The following is a 17,132-nucleotide window of genomic DNA, read 5'->3' on the forward strand; positions in this document are numbered from 1 at the left end:
GTCCTTTTTTTTCTTTGTCCTTTTTTTTCTTTGTCCTTTTTTTTCTTTGTCCTTTTTTTTCTTTGTCCTTTTTTTTCTTTGTCCTTTTTTTCTTTGTCCTTTTTTTTCTTTGTCCTTTTTTTCTTTGTCCTTTTTTTTCTTTGTCCTTTTTTTTCTTTGTCCTTTTTTTCTTTGTCCTTTTTTTTCTTTGTCCTTTTTTTTCTTTGTCCTTTTTTTTCTTTGTCCTTTTTTTTCTTTGTCCTTTTTTTTCTTTGTCCTTTTTTTTCTTTGTCCTTTTTTTTCTTTGTCCTTTTTTTTCTTTGTCCTTTTTTTTCTTTGTCCTTTTTTTTCTTTGTCCTTTTTTTTCTTTGTCCTTTTTTTTCTTTGTCCTTTTTTTTCTTTGTCCTTTTTTTTCTTTGTCCTTTTTTTTCTTTGTCCTTTTTTTTCTTTGTCCTTTTTTTTCTTTGTCCTTTTTTTTCTTTGTCCTTTTTTTTCTTTGTCCTTTTTTTTCTTTGTCCTTTTTTTTCTTTGTCCTTTTTTTTCTTTGTCCTTTTTTTTCTTTGTCCTTTTTTTTCTTTGTCCTTTTTTTTCTTTGTCCTTTTTTTTCTTTGTCCTTTTTTTTCTTTGTCCTTTTTTTTCTTTGTCCTTTTTTTTCTTTGTCCTTTTTTTTCTTTGTCCTTTTTTTTCTTTGTCCTTTTTTCTTTTCTTTTTTTCTGTCCTTTTTTCTTTTCTTCTTTTTTTCTGTCCTTTTTTCTTTTCTTCTTTTTTTCTTTTCTTTTTTTCTTTTCTTCTTTTCTTTTTTTCTTTTCTTCTTTTTTTCTTTTCTTTTTTTCTTTTCTTTTCTTTTTTTCTTTTCTTCTTTTTTTCTTTTCTTTTTTTCTTTTCTTTTTTTCTTTTCTTTTTTTCTTTTCTTTTTTCTTTTCTTTTCTTTTTTTCTTTTCTTTTTTTCTTTTCTTTTTTTCTTTTCTTTTTTTCTTTTCTTTTTTTCTTTTCTTTTTTTCTTTTCTATTTTTTTTTTTTTTTTTTTTAAATCATTACTATATATTGGGTTCAATATAATATAATCTGCAATCGAAATTCTCATATAATCGAAACCTGCATTAATCATAAAAATATATTTAGTCATATTTTATGACTAGACAATACCAGGCGGCCTGCTAGTGTATGTATGTATGTATGTATTTATGTGTGTGTATGTATATATATATATATATATATATTTCCATGGCCAAACACGCAGCTCACAAAAGCTATGACAGTCAACAAGACTTGAGTTTTGTCCTCATTTGGGCTCATCAGTGAGACATATCCAAACTCTGGATTGAATCCCAAGCCTTTGCATGTGAGGCGAGTACTCTGCCACTTGAGCAACCGCGCTACTCACACAGGTTAATTTATTAACTAACACAGATCAAGCAAACCACAATGAAATCCAATGAATCTACTTCATCTCGAACAAGGGGTGTTGCCATCCAACCTACGAGAACCCAACTGATGTCTTACAAGCAGGAATTTTACACTCACTGGCACTATGCCATCAAACATGCTAACCTACTAAGTAATTAGTAATAGATTTTTGGAATCTGAGAGATGTTATAATTATTTCCACAGCCAAACAATGTTGAAGCTCACAAGAACCAAAAGTTCAAGACTAGAGTTTTGTCCGCATTTGGGCTTATCAGTTGAACACATCATAACTTTGTGAACTTAATATTCTATTTGTGCTGAAGAGAGAAAAATATTAAGATTAATTTAAAAAAAATTTTTTTCTGTTATGAACTCAGAAATATACATTCATCCAAAAAAATTTAATTTTTTTAATTTTTGTTTTTTCAGTTATGAACTCGTCGTCCTTCCAAATGCGTTTATTATTCATATGCCACATGCCCCGAGCTTTGATATTGCCAAATTCAGGTCCAGTTCAGTATATCGGAGGTAAGCTTGTAAATATTTTATTCCTTGCTTTTACATAATCTAAGAATTGTATTTACTCTGCCTTACTTTGATATTTTTTTTTTTTCCAGAAAATATTTTGTCTAGATCAGAATTATTTTCGAATGGCTGCCTTCTTGCAAAAAAAAAAAAAAAAATCGGTGATTTCCCTTCACTTGGAACCAAAAAATATTTAAACAAAAAAAAAAAAAAATTAAAAAATAACATTTTTTTTCTTTTTTCTAAAAATATTTTGTTCTAGTAAAAAGGGAAATAACTGGTGTTCAGAATTCGCCTATATTAAAAACAAAAAATGTGATGTATGTGTCCATGAAGAAATAAAAATATCGGCATTTGTACAGTTTAATCAAGATATTAAAAAATGAAAATGTTAAAAAAAAAAAAGGTATTATGTGTCCATTTTGAACTGAAGATCTCCGGAAAAAAAATTTCACTTAATTTGATCGATTATTTTATTTATTTATTTATTTATTTTTTTTTTTTTTAGGACAGCGCGTTGAAAGTAGACATCTTTGAATTTTTTTTACATGCCACGGGGAGATAACTCAGTTTAAAGCGCCAACACTCCCTCCCCATCTTTAATACTAGCTTTTCTTCCTAAAAATCGAACCTTTTGCTCGGTATCATAAATTGTTTTTTCGCTGTTAAAAAAAAATACTTTGTGAAATTAAGTGAAAAATTTTTCAGAACTTCATTCCATAATGGATACGTACACTATAACTTTATTTTTTTAAATTTTTTTTTCGATATTTTCATTTTTTAATGTCTTGATTTTAATCAACTGTACAAGTACCCAAAATATATCACGTATAATCGCAAAATTGATCAAGTAGTTTTATTTTTATAAAGAAAATAATTTTTAAGCAATTAATGGAAATTTGTAGACATTAAAACATAAATTTACAAGTTTGAATTATCTCCCTTTTTCTTTTTTTTTTTTTTCTTTTTTTTTTTCCAAAAATCGCAGACATGATAATCACTCTTCAGTTACTCAACTTTTCTTATTCTAAAAATCATGTAAATTAATAGTATTTTTTTTCTTTTGTAAATATAACATTTTCTTTTCATCATGAATAAGTACATCATACAAATTTGTCTGTATCTTTTTGTTTTTTTAATATAGGAAGAATTCTGGACAAATAGTTTTTTTTATTTATTTTTTTATTTTTTAATAACAGCTATTTAAAAATAATTCACATTGAGACAATTCACTTTTTGGAAAAAAGTTAATTGAATTGAATTATATTTTATTCAATTAATTTGAATTCATTATTGAGAAATGGTTGTCCGAAATGTTGCGAAACAACTAAAAAGGATGAGGATAATAGTTCGCAATAAATAAGAATTACATTTTATTAACATGCTACAATGATCCACAAGAAAAGTTGACAAACGATCACGATCAAATATTAATTGCGTTAGAATGCAAATTAGAAACACTAACTTTACTTTATGTATTAGATTAGTGTAACCCTCCGTGAAACCAGATGCGGGTGAAGGTGCTTTAACAATGTTCACATTTATTATTTATCTGAATATATTTCTAAAAAATTGATATGAAAACAAATTACTGATGTAATTCTTTCATATAAATTATTTTTCATATAAATTATTTTTCATATAAATTATTTTTCATATAAATTATTATTTTTCATATAAATTATTATTTTTCATATAAATTATTATTTTTCATATAAATTATTATTTTTCATATAAATTATTATTTTTCATATAAATTATTATTTTTCATATAAATTATTATTTTTCATATAAATTATTATTTTTCATATAAATTATTTTTCATATAAATTATTTTTCATATAAATTATTTTTCATATAAATTATTTTTCATATAAATTATTTTTCATATAAATTATTATTTTTCATATAAATTATTATTTTTCATATAAATTATTATTTTTCATATAAATTATTATTTTTCATATAAATTATTATTTTTCATATAAATTATTATTTTTCATATAAATTATTATTTTTCATATAAATTATTATTTTTCATATAAATTATTATTTTTCATATAAATTATTATTTTTCATATAAATTATTATTTTTCATATAAATTATTATTTTTCATATAAATTATTTTTTAATGAACTAAAACAATATGAAACTTGTGTTCGATTTGATGTTTGTTTTAAATATGACACGTGTTGGGTTCGGGTTATAAGGTGGCTTCATAAAGTTTCCAGACTTTTTCCGTATGGGCACTTTTCTTGATAGTACACACAAGAAACTCTTTCAAAGTAATCTCCTCCGGCTGCAATGCACTTGTTGTACCACTCCAACAACTTCTGGAAGAACCCCTGAAAGTACTCTTGTGCAAGCGTGTCAATGACCCTTGTCACAGCCTCTTTCAGCTCCTCGATTGTCTCATAACAATGGCCTCTAAGGTTTTCGAAGAGAATAACCAAAAGGTCTGGACAATAGTAAGGGTGAGGAACCGTTTTGATGCCAATTTTGGTCAAATCGTCTGATTTTCTCTGAGCACCGTTGGGACAAACTTTGTGCAAATCTTCTGCATTTTCAGTTCCTTGTGAATGATTGCATACAATTCCCACACTAACACCAAACTGTGCACTTATTGTCTCTAGACACACGATGGTCCTTATCCATGAAATTCTTTATTTGGCCAATCAACTCTGGTGTTCTGACTTCTTTACTCTTCCCTTACCTCTTATCATCCCTCAAACTCCCTGCTTTTCTTGAATCTCTTATGCCACTCAAAAACTAATGCTCGATTCATGCAAATTGGTCCAAAAGTAATCTGAAGCATTCCACACGTTTCTGTAGCATTTTTTTCCAAGTTTAAAACAGAATTTTATTGCGTATCGTTCTTCTAAAGCGTCCTCGCGTCCAGATTGCATTTTTGAAATTCACCAGCTGTTACAATCAGGCTTTAGTAGGATGTATTCCAATTCCTGTTGTAGCTATCAGTAGCTAGCATTTGAACCTGAAGTCATAAGAATTGATCAGTCATCTCATAGTATGTATAGCAATAACATTTTCAAAAGTCTACGACAAATTTACATGCCTGTACAAAAGTCTGGAAACTTATTGAAGACATCTCGTATATGCTGATCTGGGAGAGACCAGTATCTAAAGACAATAGGCAGCGTACAGCATTACGATATGCAAAGGTATGCATGCGTCAGATAAACTTCCTAGATTGTGAAGTTCAGCAAGCTTCACTTACCTAACCATAGTGCCCGAGGATTGTGTAATAAATACCTAAATCCACTCAAAAACGCTGATTACCTCGTGATATCGGTAGACAACATCACTTGGAGAATCTTATTTGGAAACATAGTAAAGAAGCTGAGCATAATTTTCCTCTCAATTGAATTTTTTCTTTTTTTTTTACACAGGAATCGCCACTTATCAAGGCCCAAGGGCCACTCGAGGATAAAGGTTAATGGGTATACATTAGTCAATGTGATTATAGCATAGTAAACATAAGTAGTGGGAATTTTGTAAATTGGATTATTTAGGGGAGACGGTTCATCAAGAACTTGTTTACATTGGACTTGAAGACAATCAGATTGTAGTCAGCTGGAAAGCAGGCAAATGGAAGAGTTCCACAGGCGTGCAGTTTTAAGAAAGAAGCTTTGTTCATGGAATCTACTTTTAGGTTTTGGGCACAGATAAAGATTGTAGGGAAATTATTGATAGTCGTTTTGGCTAGACGAGTGTATTTCGTGAAAGTTTGGTGGGGGGGGGCATAGATTGAAGCTCAGACTATCACTCACGATAAAAATAATGATAAAACAGACTCACAACATCTCTTCGGTGGGAGCAGGTTGCTGGGAAGAGAAAAGGGCATCCCCCACTAAGCTACAAAGTCTATTTTGAACTCTGTCAAGGCAGGATAAACTGCTTCTAGCAACTCCTGCCCAGATGTGGCAACAGTACTCCATCATTGGCTGTACTTGGCTTTTATATAGGTAGAGAATTGCATCAAGAGGGAGATATCTACTGGAGCAATAGAAGGATCCCACCATTTTTCCAGCGACTTTGGCAATGGATTTGATATACGTGTTCCATTTCAGGTCAGGAGTAAAGATCAAACCCAGAAGCTTGTTAAAAACTGAAGCCTCCCCAAGACAAGAGCCGTTCATTTCAACCGATGCCAGATTGGCATCAGAGCATAGATGGTGTAGATAGAAGCTTGGTTTTAGATACATTAAAAGTAACCAGGCACCTCTTTCCCCATTGTACCACATGCTCAAGATCAGAAGAGAGAGAATCAGAACTTAGTCGTTTACGGTCTTTGATGTGCTACCATAGATTGTAGTCGTCAGCATAAATGTCTACGAATGATGTAAGGATGTGATTTGGAAGATCATTAATGTAGATCAAGAAAAGAGTTAGGCCCAGAATGAACCCCTGAGGGACTCCAGCATTAATACTGTGAGCTTCTGATTTCTGCCCATCAACTACTACTCTTATGAACCTGTCAACTTGTTTGGATTCTTTCAGCTACTGTTCTTATCTTGTGTTATTTTCTACCCACACTGAGGATTGAACCTTCAATATTTTTATTAATTTTCTTTTTTTTTTTTTTTTACAGGTGCTTAAAAGTCTTAAAAGGAGAATTCCAGCGAGATTTGTCTCGAAAATATGGCATAAAGGCATTGAAGTATTTATCTGTCGACTAAGATTAATTTAATAACTTTTTTTTTTCAATTTGTCCTTACAAAAAAGGGGAACATTCTTTAACCCTCCTTTCAGCCAGTGCATCACAGACAAATGGATGACTTCCGTGATACACCAGAAGGCAAAGAAAATTCAAAAATCAAATCTGAAGATGTCCTTTATAAGACATTACAAAAAAAAAAAAGAAATGGAAAGATATCTTCTTTGAGATTGTTAGAAAAAATATGTAAAGATGTCTTAGACATGACAAAAATATATATGAGAATGTCTTTTTATAAGACGTTACAAACAATATAATATAATATATATATATATATAAGTTAATAAATTAAAAAAAAAAAAAAAACTTTTATAAACAAAAAAAAAAAAAAAAAAAATTCTAAACTGTGGCACTCATGGTGACTACTCTAGCCCTGTCGATGTAGGCTTGTGCTAGTCTCACTCCACTTAAACATTTGTCCATTAGCAGCCATTGAAGGCCTCCAAACTCTCCAAAGATGGCAGCTGAAATGATGTGCCTGGTGAAGAAAACGCTTCTTTTTTTTTTTTTTTTTTTTTTCCTCATATTCACTCTCCCGTCAATCCATAACTTTTTCTGAAACCCAGAACCAGACTCTTGCAATTTAACTGAATCAGTGTTTTTGAACTTTATTTTAACTGCTGACATTTTGTTTCAGTTAATTTGGGTTTTTATATTGCCTATTGCTTATGGTGTTTCGTTATTTTCTTTTAAAAAAAAAAAAAAAAAAAGATTTGTTTTTCTTTAGATTGACATCCTCTTACTCCTCCTCTCCAAAATGAGATTCTACTTTTTAAGGCACTCTTTAAACAATTCAAAGCCCCCACCCCCACCCCAGTTTAGAATTTATGGCGGTGTTGGTCAAATTTGACCTAAAGTAAGCCCTCATTTTTGAGGCATTCTCTCATTTTATGGTATTTAACAAACATCTTTTTACCCCTAACCCTAAGTCTGAGTGGCTGTTAGTTAGGATTAGGTTTAGAAGACCGTAACTAATGTAGTAAGTGCAATTTATGAACCATGCTGAAATAATGTTAGTTTAGAAACCCATTCTTAACATGAGAAGGGAGTTTGTAACTATTCTGTACAATTCTAACAATTTAATAAACAAGATGCTGTAAAAATTGAATTTAACTTGAAAATCTTATCTAAAAAAAAAAAAAAAAAAAAAATATTTGCACAGTATGTAAACTGCATAAGTACAATTAGTGCTTTAAAAAATAATTTAATGTCTTGAAAAAAAAAATTTACTGGGGGAGGAAGAACTAAATTAAAAGAAATATGAATGATAAAATATCCTATGAAAGAGTTGATTATCAGGTAAAGAAAAAAATTGATTTCACATTGGTAAGAGGATATAGTGCAAGTCCAGAATTCAATCTAATTAAAAAAACAAAAATACACGATATTTATGAAGTACATACCTGTCATTCCAAAAATCACGTAAATTGATCCAAGAATTTTTGGATTTTTTATATAAAACTTTTTATAAACAATTTTAATAGTAAATCATAGCCATTACAAAGCTGATTTTGATCTCTGTAGTTCAAATTGAGTCGTCTTCCTTCATTAAATATGGTGGATCAAGTCTTGCTTCCTAATGAAATTTAATTTTCTAAGTTAAAAACAAAAACTACTTGATCAATTTAGGTGATTTTTGGAATATGATATTTTCGTTCCGTGACTGGTATGTATGATGAAGATTTTTCTTTTATTTTCGTTTTTATAATTAGGTTGAACTCCTGAGTTGCATAAAGGATACAATACAAAACCCAAATTAACCAAAATGAAATTGGTAGAGTTGAGAAAGTTCAGTAATACTACAAAATCTACCCATCGATCATCAGTGTTGGACAGACGTTTCGAAATCAAACATTTTTTTAAATAATAAATTCGAAATAAAGAAAACAAAAAAAAATTTTGTCAAAGGTTAGATGAATGTTTTCCAAGTTATCAATAAAAATAAAAAAGCTTTTTTTTTTTTTTTTTAAAAGTTTGAATTCCCCCCCCCTCCCCTTTGTAGATAATCATATGTACAAGATCTGCCAGAAGTAACTATATATAATTTCATTTTAACATAAACCCATCAAACAAAGGCATAAGGGGACTGCTTGAACTAAAATTGATTTTGAAATTTGTTTTCGATGGTTGACATGCTCTCGGCTTTCCAGAATGACAATTTCGGAGGTTTTTTTTTTTTTTTTTTTTTTTTTAATTCTTCCCCTAAAGTTCGACAATGTCATAAAATGAAAATGATTTCTAATCCGCAATAACATGAAATAAAAGGAATGCTTTAGTATCAAAGTTATAAACAAAAAATGTGCAGTTACTTATGGCAGATGATTGTGTGTGTGTATATATATATATATATATATATATACTCTCATGTGTTTTGAGGGAGGTGGTGTTTGATCAACACTACTGGGAACCATGATTTAACATACTGTTTTGTTTTTAAATCCCCAAAACTGTGTTTTGTAATAAACAACTGATGATCTCTTTAAGAACATTGGTAATATTGTTCATGTAAATAAAACTATTAAGCGATGCAGGAAATTGGCTTCCTGACAAAATAATGTTCCAACGAAGGACATTTTTTTTTTTTTTTTTTAATAGTTTTAAAGGAACTTCTAAAATCATATGTATGTATGTATGTATAATGATTAAATCAAAATATATACACACCTATTTAAGTGAAGAAAGTATTACCTCAATGTAATATCTGACAGGATAATTCACTTGATCTCTAATCTGTGACTTATATATATATATATATATATTCAGTTATAGGCAACTAGTGTCTTTCTGTGTTTTGCACTTGATTGTTACCAGAACCAGTGATGCTTCAAAATAGTCTATTTGTTTTTTTTTTAAGAAATTTATTGAAATAAAGTAATAAAAAAAAAAGCACATTATTGGAAAATAAGCACATTATTGGAAAATACAGGGTGACCCTCAAAAATGGGCCCCAACTCTAATTAGGCCCCGTTTCTTAGTGTTTTGTCCGAATGAAATGAAACTTTAGTCATAACTAGTTTATTATATAACTAGTTTATTATATAACTAGTTTATTATATAACTAGTTTATTATATTCAAAACATCACATCAAAACACTAGGGTCTTTGCCCATTTTTTCTCCGTTGACTGTAAAATGCTCAGAAAAACAATTGAATGCCCTCTGTTTTTTTTTTTGTTTTTTTTTTTTTTGGTCACCCTGTATACAAAAAAATAAAAAAATTAAGAAAAAAAACAAAAAAACTTTAAATTTTATCATTAAAAATGCAAATAGAGATTAAATTTTTTTTTTTTTTTTTTTAGAAATAAAACTCTTTCTTGAAATTTTATAATATAATGTTTATGAAATCATAAAAATAGCAAAACGTTTTCTTTTTGAGTTTTTTTTATCAAACATCATAAAAGTCTAGATTGAATATTCATTTTCTGTTGGTCAGGACACTGCCATTGCCGTGCCAACCATCGAATTGTACTAAAAGCGTCCAAAGTTTCGTTTAACAATTCTTTCATTAATATTTTCATGATGTACACTTCTGTTGCTGGCATTACTTCATAAACTAAATAGTTCATGGCTTAAAAAGAAGCAGAAACTGTTTTCGATATTAATAACAATAAGACATGCACAAAGTAGATACAGATGTGAGAGGGGTGGGAGCAGAGAGACTATTTTAAGTCCTCACTGGTTCTGGTAAGTCGCGTGCAAAGCATAGGGGAAATGTTAGTCAACTATAACCGATTTGTTTAATTTGCATTCAAGTTTTCTGCATCATAAAGCATCATGTTTATCAAAACATCGACATTTCAAATAAACGTTTTTAAAAATGAAAAATAAAATTTAAAAATTCTGTCAAAGGTCAGGTGATGAATCCTTTCTGAAATTATAAGTTTGCAAAAATTCTCAAAAAAAAAAAAAAAAAAAAGTTTGAATCACCCCCCCCCCTGTTTTATTTTTAATAATTGTATATACAAGTTCTGCCATAAGTAACTATATATAATTTTGTTTCAACATAAACCCATTAAACTAGGAGGGGCGGCATAGATGAGTTATTTGAACTAAAATTATTTTCTGATTTATCAGATAAATTTCTCTCTCTTTCTCTCTCTCGCTGTCCCTCTCTCTCTCACTCTCTCAACTTTCCAGAACCACTTGAACTAAAATTAGTTTTGATGAATGAGACGCTCTTGGTTTTCCAGAATCCCAAAATTTCATATCCATAATTTTTTTTGCTCTTTTGTTAATCATGTGGACATAATGTATATTTGAAATAAAGATGGAAATAAAATAAAATTTATATCAAAATGTTTATGATGCAATAGCTTCTAGCAAAATTACTAAATTGCAGGATGAGTTGATTGCAAGAAAAAAAAAATTCTGTTTACGCATTAAAAAAATTTTTTTGTATATACTTTATATATAAAGTGTCTGCGTGTACAACTCTCCTACAGCTCACACCACTACACCGATCATGACCAAACCTGGCATGATGATGGTGGCCTCCTTCCTAGGGATGGTGCACACTATTTTTTTTCAAGGTTAAGGTCAGGAATTTGCTAGTATTATTATATGATGAATCTTTTCCTGTTTATAATCTATTGAGAAATACACTTTAAATATTTTTTATTTTTTTTTACATGGAGGTCGCCACTTATCAAGGCCCAGAAGACACTCGGGGATAAGGGTTATTTTGTGTACAGTAATCAATGAGGTAGTATTAGTTAATATTGGAGATTTGATAAAGTGTCAAGGGGGCAGTTTATTAGGAATTTGTTTATGTTGGACTTGAAGACATCCAGGTTGTAGTCAGATGGGAAACAGGCAAACGGAAGAGAGTTCTACAGGCGTGCAATTCTAAGAAAGAAGCTTTGTTCATGAAATCTATGTTTTGATTTAGGTACAGATAAAGAGTGGGGAAAATTACTGACAGTGGTTTCAGCTAGACGGGTGTTTCTCATGAAAGATTATAAAGAATAACAAGTTATCCAAAATGGTCGTCCATTGGAGTGATATTGGATAACTTTATTTGGTTGTTGGCAACTGTTTATCCTGAGAGACGGTGTAGCGATGGAGGTACCCCCCTCTTCACAAAGCTAGAGGATCCAAGGGAAAGACAGTCAATACAGCTTGGCTATAACTGTGCTGCAAGTTACTGATAACAAAATAGAACCAGGCCGCCTTAGGGACTCCATCTCCAGATTTTCTGTCAAGTTTACTCTCTTAGTAATCCCACAAGGCAGCAAAGGTTTTGAATCGGTTGCCTTCTAAGTGAAGTACCATCGAAAGTTGACTCAAAATTTGAACAAATATCTCGAAAGTTATGCTAATTTTTCTATTTTCTGATAATTTTAAATCTGTATCACTTTATTGCAAGTATCTAAAAATGTATATTTTCGGTAATAAAACTATATTCTAACTTTATATTTTTTATTTATATAAAATAAAGAACATATCCAGTAACAATAGTAACCAAAAACATAAACGAATTTCACATTATTTTGTCTAAGGAAATATTTATTTATCAACATGTCTTCAAGTCTAACATAAACAAGTTCTTGATGAGTCGTTCCATATAAGTGAACAAATTTACCGAATTTCCGTTACTAACGATTACTATATTGTCCAATTTTTACTGTACACTCTTTAACCCTTATCCTCGAGTGGCCTCTTGGCCTTGATAATGTGGTGTATGTATGTATATATATATATATATATATATATATATATATATATATATATATATATATATATATATAAAAATCCCATGCTTCAAAATCACTTTGACATCATCAGTTAACAAGAGGCTTTTCAATCGGCAGATTTGAGATGACGTGATGTTTTAGGAAACTTCCAAAATTCATCCTTTGACGAAAATTGAACACCTCCTTCATAAACTTTCATCTCTATTATTGACCTGAGCTGCTCAATTGGGTTTATATTTGGAGAACCAGGTGTCCATGTCATCAAATTTTCTCCACTAATGACTTAAGGTAGGACGTCGGAGCCTTGGCTGAGTGGGATGGCGCATTGTCATACATAAAAATTAGTTTGTAGTGACGTGCCAATGGAAGGTCATCAAGCCATGGCGACAAATGCTCATTTAAAAATAACATAAGACTGGCTTGTCAGTTTGACATGTTCCCCGCACTCAAAATGGTCCAATTAGCTCATCGCAGATTATTCAGCCCAAAACATGACACCTCCACTTCCCTGTTGACGACGGAATCAATGAAGGGTAGGGAAACTAAGAGGACTCCAAACTTTGGCCCACACATCTGGTCTATGAAGGGTTGCTCTGGCCTCATCAGTGAAAAGAACATTTTCAAAGCTGGTTTTCATGTATTTCTGAACCCACACCAAACGTTTTTCCTTATGAATTTGGTTTAAAACTGGTTTTGGTATGGGCTTAATGCTTCTTGCAATTTCGTTTAAGACATTGCAGTGTGTTTTTCTGGACAAGGAAGGTATTCCAGCCTTGTTAAATATAGCAGCACTGTTGCTGCCTGATAGCTTGATAAGTTGATGATGATTTTTTTCTAACATCACAAGCAGAAACTGACTTATGTTTTTGTCCTTCCTTCGTTTGATGTTTGGATTTTTAACAAATGAAGGCAATAATAATTGTCTGTATTTTTGAGATGAGGTGTTTTCATTTATTGAGATTGTCGGACTGACTTCCTCATCTTGGTTGTTATAGTCACAACGTTTCGGCCGTTTTGCCCTCCGGCCTTCATCAGGTGTTTTGTATCGAACTGAGGTTCGAGTTCAATACTGAAGTGCTGAGTTTAATCCTGAACGAAGGCAGTGAAAAGTAACATTCACAACAGAGAATCAGCAACTATGTCCCAGAGCCTAGCTGGAGTCCGAAAACGGTACCCCCGTAATAATAATAATAATAATAAAGGGTTGGGTTCGAGACTCCTAACAAACGGTTCCCCAGTTCGATACAAAACACCTCATGAAGGCCGGAGGGCAAAACGGCCGAAACATTGTGACTATATCAACCAAGATGAGGAAGTCAGTCCGACAATCTCAATAAATGAAGACAATGTTCTTCAATCTCTTCCAAACTCCTTGACTAGATCTGAGATAAACCTTCTGCAACAATGCGCTCCTTTTCACTAGCTGTCAATCGACTCTCTCTAGGCATTTTGGGAGACCTGCAATAAAGTGATACACACTTAAAATTACCAGAAAATAGAAAAATTAGCATAATTTTCAAAATATTTGTTCAAATTCCACAAAAATCAGGGAAATAAAGGCACCTTGTTATGCCCTTCCTGTGTACCAAATTTCACTTCTCTGCGTTTCATAGCAATTTCAAAATTAAAATATTCACCTGCGATACACAGGGTTTGTAATAGATTTAACAAAAAAAAAAAAAAAAAAATGCCATCAGATTATTTTTTTTTATTTTTTATTTTTTTTCTTGCAATTAATTCACGTCATGATTTTAATGACTTTTCCTTCTTTCCAATCTAAATTCCAGAAACAATTAGATAAATGGGTTAAAAGCAGTGTATCCCCCTTCCAATATAGCCAGTGAGATTAGACTCTCAGTTTCTATCCATGCAAGGTTATATTTTCTTCTTTTTTTTTTTTTGTCTAGACTTGATATATAGGAGATTCAGATTTGTGGAACAAATTCGATTTGGTTTTTAGTTGGTAATAACTGAATACTGCTGGAATTGGAACGAAAACATTTTGCACTTCAGCGTTATTCATTACTAGGGCTATGCCAACAGCATATTCTTTTCTTTGTTTGGATTCTCAGGTATATATCCATTGATATCTTATGTTTTCATGTAGTTAGATGTGGTTCTCCGTTGTCTGTGTCAGATATATACTCGAGAGTCAAAACAATGAAAAGAATATGCTGTTGTCACCGCTCTATTCATTACCATCTGAGTTAACAGATAAATATCAAAACTTGAAAAATTAACAAATTTTAGTGTATATTTTTGCATGTATAAAGGAGCATGTTAAGTTGACTTATGCCTTCCAAGTTTCAGTTTTTCAATTTTGACCTCTTAGCAGCTATTTTTACCAGCTAAAATCCAAATCGAATTTGTTCCAAAAAGTTACAGAAGTTTAGAGATGGTTCCGCACGTACAAAGTCACTTTATATATATATATATATATATATATATATATATAACCATAACCATATTTTGAGATCAGACCCTCAGTTTCTAACCACCCAAGATTATATGTTTACTCAAAACTTATAAAGCACATATCCGTTTGAAGCCCATTCTCTTGATGGTAGACTCGCATTTTGAAACCTTGTATTGTAGTATCTTCAACATTCTATTGGAGCATTAGAGTAAATCTAATATATAAATCTCATTATGTCTGTTTGTCTGTCCTCAGTATTTCAGCGTACATCTTAAAGACGCAAAGTCACAGAGCGGTGCAAGATGGGTTAAATGATTGTATCTAATTATGTATATATGCGTTGATGTAGGTATCTGTTAATACCTAGTTGAGGCTACATAAATTCTTTTTTTCTTCGGTCAAAGTTCTCAAATCAAATCAAGGGGCCCACTGTTAGACACCTTAGTTCCTTCACTGAGTAAGCAACTGTTGCTCAGAGACTTCTTCTGTTAACCGCTTGTGATTAAGTTATGTCTTGCAAGAGGCTCACCTGTGCTTCTACACACAAAGCATCTGCAACAAAAGAGAGAATTAGAGACACTTTAACAATCTGGCCTCTCTCTCTCTGTTTGCTACCCATCAGATTGGTCCGTTCCCAAGAGCAACACACATTACCCCTCACTCATATTACCTGCATACATCTTTCCCGAAACAAATAGTTATCAGTGAAACTAAAAAATTAAATCATCCTACACACCGATCACTTTGTAGAGTACCTCCATCATCAAACAAAAAACTTAGTTTACTAAAACTTAAACATCGTAACCTTTCCTTTATATATATATATATATATTATTTATTTATTTTTTTTTTTTCTTAATCTCCACAAGCTTGCTTAAGTGATTGATCAATATAGCTCGTTAGAAATGTCCTTTTTGGAGCACTTCACATAACTTGGAACTGTTGGCTCCAAATTTTGTTAACACATTACTAAGTTGGTTTTCACCCTCAATCCACTCAACATCAATTTCCTGTTTGTCTATGGATTCTCGTATGCTTGAGATTTCGAATTGAAGACGTCTATCTTCGAGATGGTGGCATGAATGAGCAACATCGTATAAAGATTTGTTATCCGTTAAGCAAGTGATGGGTAGAGAGAAATCCTTTTCGCCAAATATGATTTCGGCAATTAGTTTGAACCATAAATATGCATGATCAGAACCTTCAACAAGAGCCAAGGTTTCAGCTGCTAGTGCAGATTTTACTACTCTTTTTGTTTTCGAAGAACTCCAGACAATGGGGCATGATAATTCACCATTTCTTAAAAATAAAATGTATGCGGCCTGACTACCACCGCCTTTTATACTGTTAAAGCTTACATCTGAATATACCTTCAGCGTCAATTTTGACAGTTTCAAACCTTGGAAATAATATTGAGGAAGGCCTTGACTTAATTTCTCTTACTAATTTATTTAGGTTTTTTATGTTTTCTATAGTTGTTGCACTTTTAGAGATACTTGCTTGGTGTACACTGAAACTTAGATCAGGTCTTGATGTGTTTGCAAGCCAATTAATTTTACCTATTGTGGATCTGAGTATTTTGACCTCTTCAGTATTTAATGGAGAAGATTTATCTGCAGATTTGTCTTTTACTATAGCAATTTCAGACAAACTTTGGCCATACTTATTCTGATTGATACAGATTGACTTATCAGCATATTGAGTTAACTATATTCCAACATACATAAAGACACTAGTGTTTTCAACACCCACCACAAACAACGACCTCAGCTTTTCAATAACTTCCTTTTCAAATTGCTGTGTACCACCCCACAGCTGATCATCTACATAAGTGACTAATATTTCTTCCAGATTGTCATTATTATGCCAGAAGAACACACCAGGATCAACCGAACTCTTCCTACATCCAACGTCAAGAACAGCTCTTCTTAAGGTAACGTACCACTCGCGAGGTGCATCTTGAAGACCACACACGGACTTGTTCAAGCGCCAAACTTTTGATGATTTTGCTTTAGGTGGTTGAACAAAGATCTTTCTTTCAAGCTTTTGATTCTGAAGGAAGGCAGTTTTGTAATCAAGGGAATGCAATTTCCAACCCTTAGAAGGTAGGGCTGTCTGTTCTAAAGGTGGCATTTTCTTCAAAGCCCCTAGTGACTAACCGTGCTTTAACAAGGTGTTTGCCATCTATAATTTGTTTTTAAAATCCATTTTACTGATATAAGGGTTTGACCTGTATTATCAACTTCGTCGTAAACATGATTTGATTTCCAACTGTCTAGTTCATTCTGTTTTGCTGATAGAATTTCTTCTTTAGCTTCAGTAATATAAGTATAGCACATTAAGATTTCATCACCAATTTCATTGCCAACCTCCTCTT

General features: G+C 31.5%; 1 protein-coding gene across 5 annotated transcripts in view; it reads left to right on the plus strand.

The window, feature by feature from the left end:
* Positions 1 to 6,957, plus strand: part of LOC145266550 (xylosyl- and glucuronyltransferase LARGE1-like) — a 128,759-nt gene extending 121,802 nt beyond the window's left edge. For all 5 annotated transcript variants that reach the window (XM_080122328.1, XM_080122329.1, XM_080122330.1 and 2 more), the window contains 2 exons: positions 1,816 to 1,914; positions 6,522 to 6,957. In XM_080122328.1, coding sequence (XP_079978454.1) covers positions 1,816 to 1,914; positions 6,522 to 6,609 — 187 coding nt within the window. In that variant the 3' untranslated portion in view covers positions 6,610 to 6,957. The remainder of the gene's footprint in view (positions 1 to 1,815; positions 1,915 to 6,521) is intronic.
* The last annotated feature ends 10,175 nt before the right edge of the window (positions 6,958 to 17,132 follow it).

Source organism: Euprymna scolopes, chromosome 41 (genome assembly GCF_053919585.1).
Source record: "Euprymna scolopes isolate OS-2025 chromosome 41, ASM5391958v1, whole genome shotgun sequence".
In the NCBI taxonomy this organism is placed as follows: Eukaryota; Metazoa; Mollusca; class Cephalopoda; order Sepiida; family Sepiolidae; genus Euprymna; species Euprymna scolopes.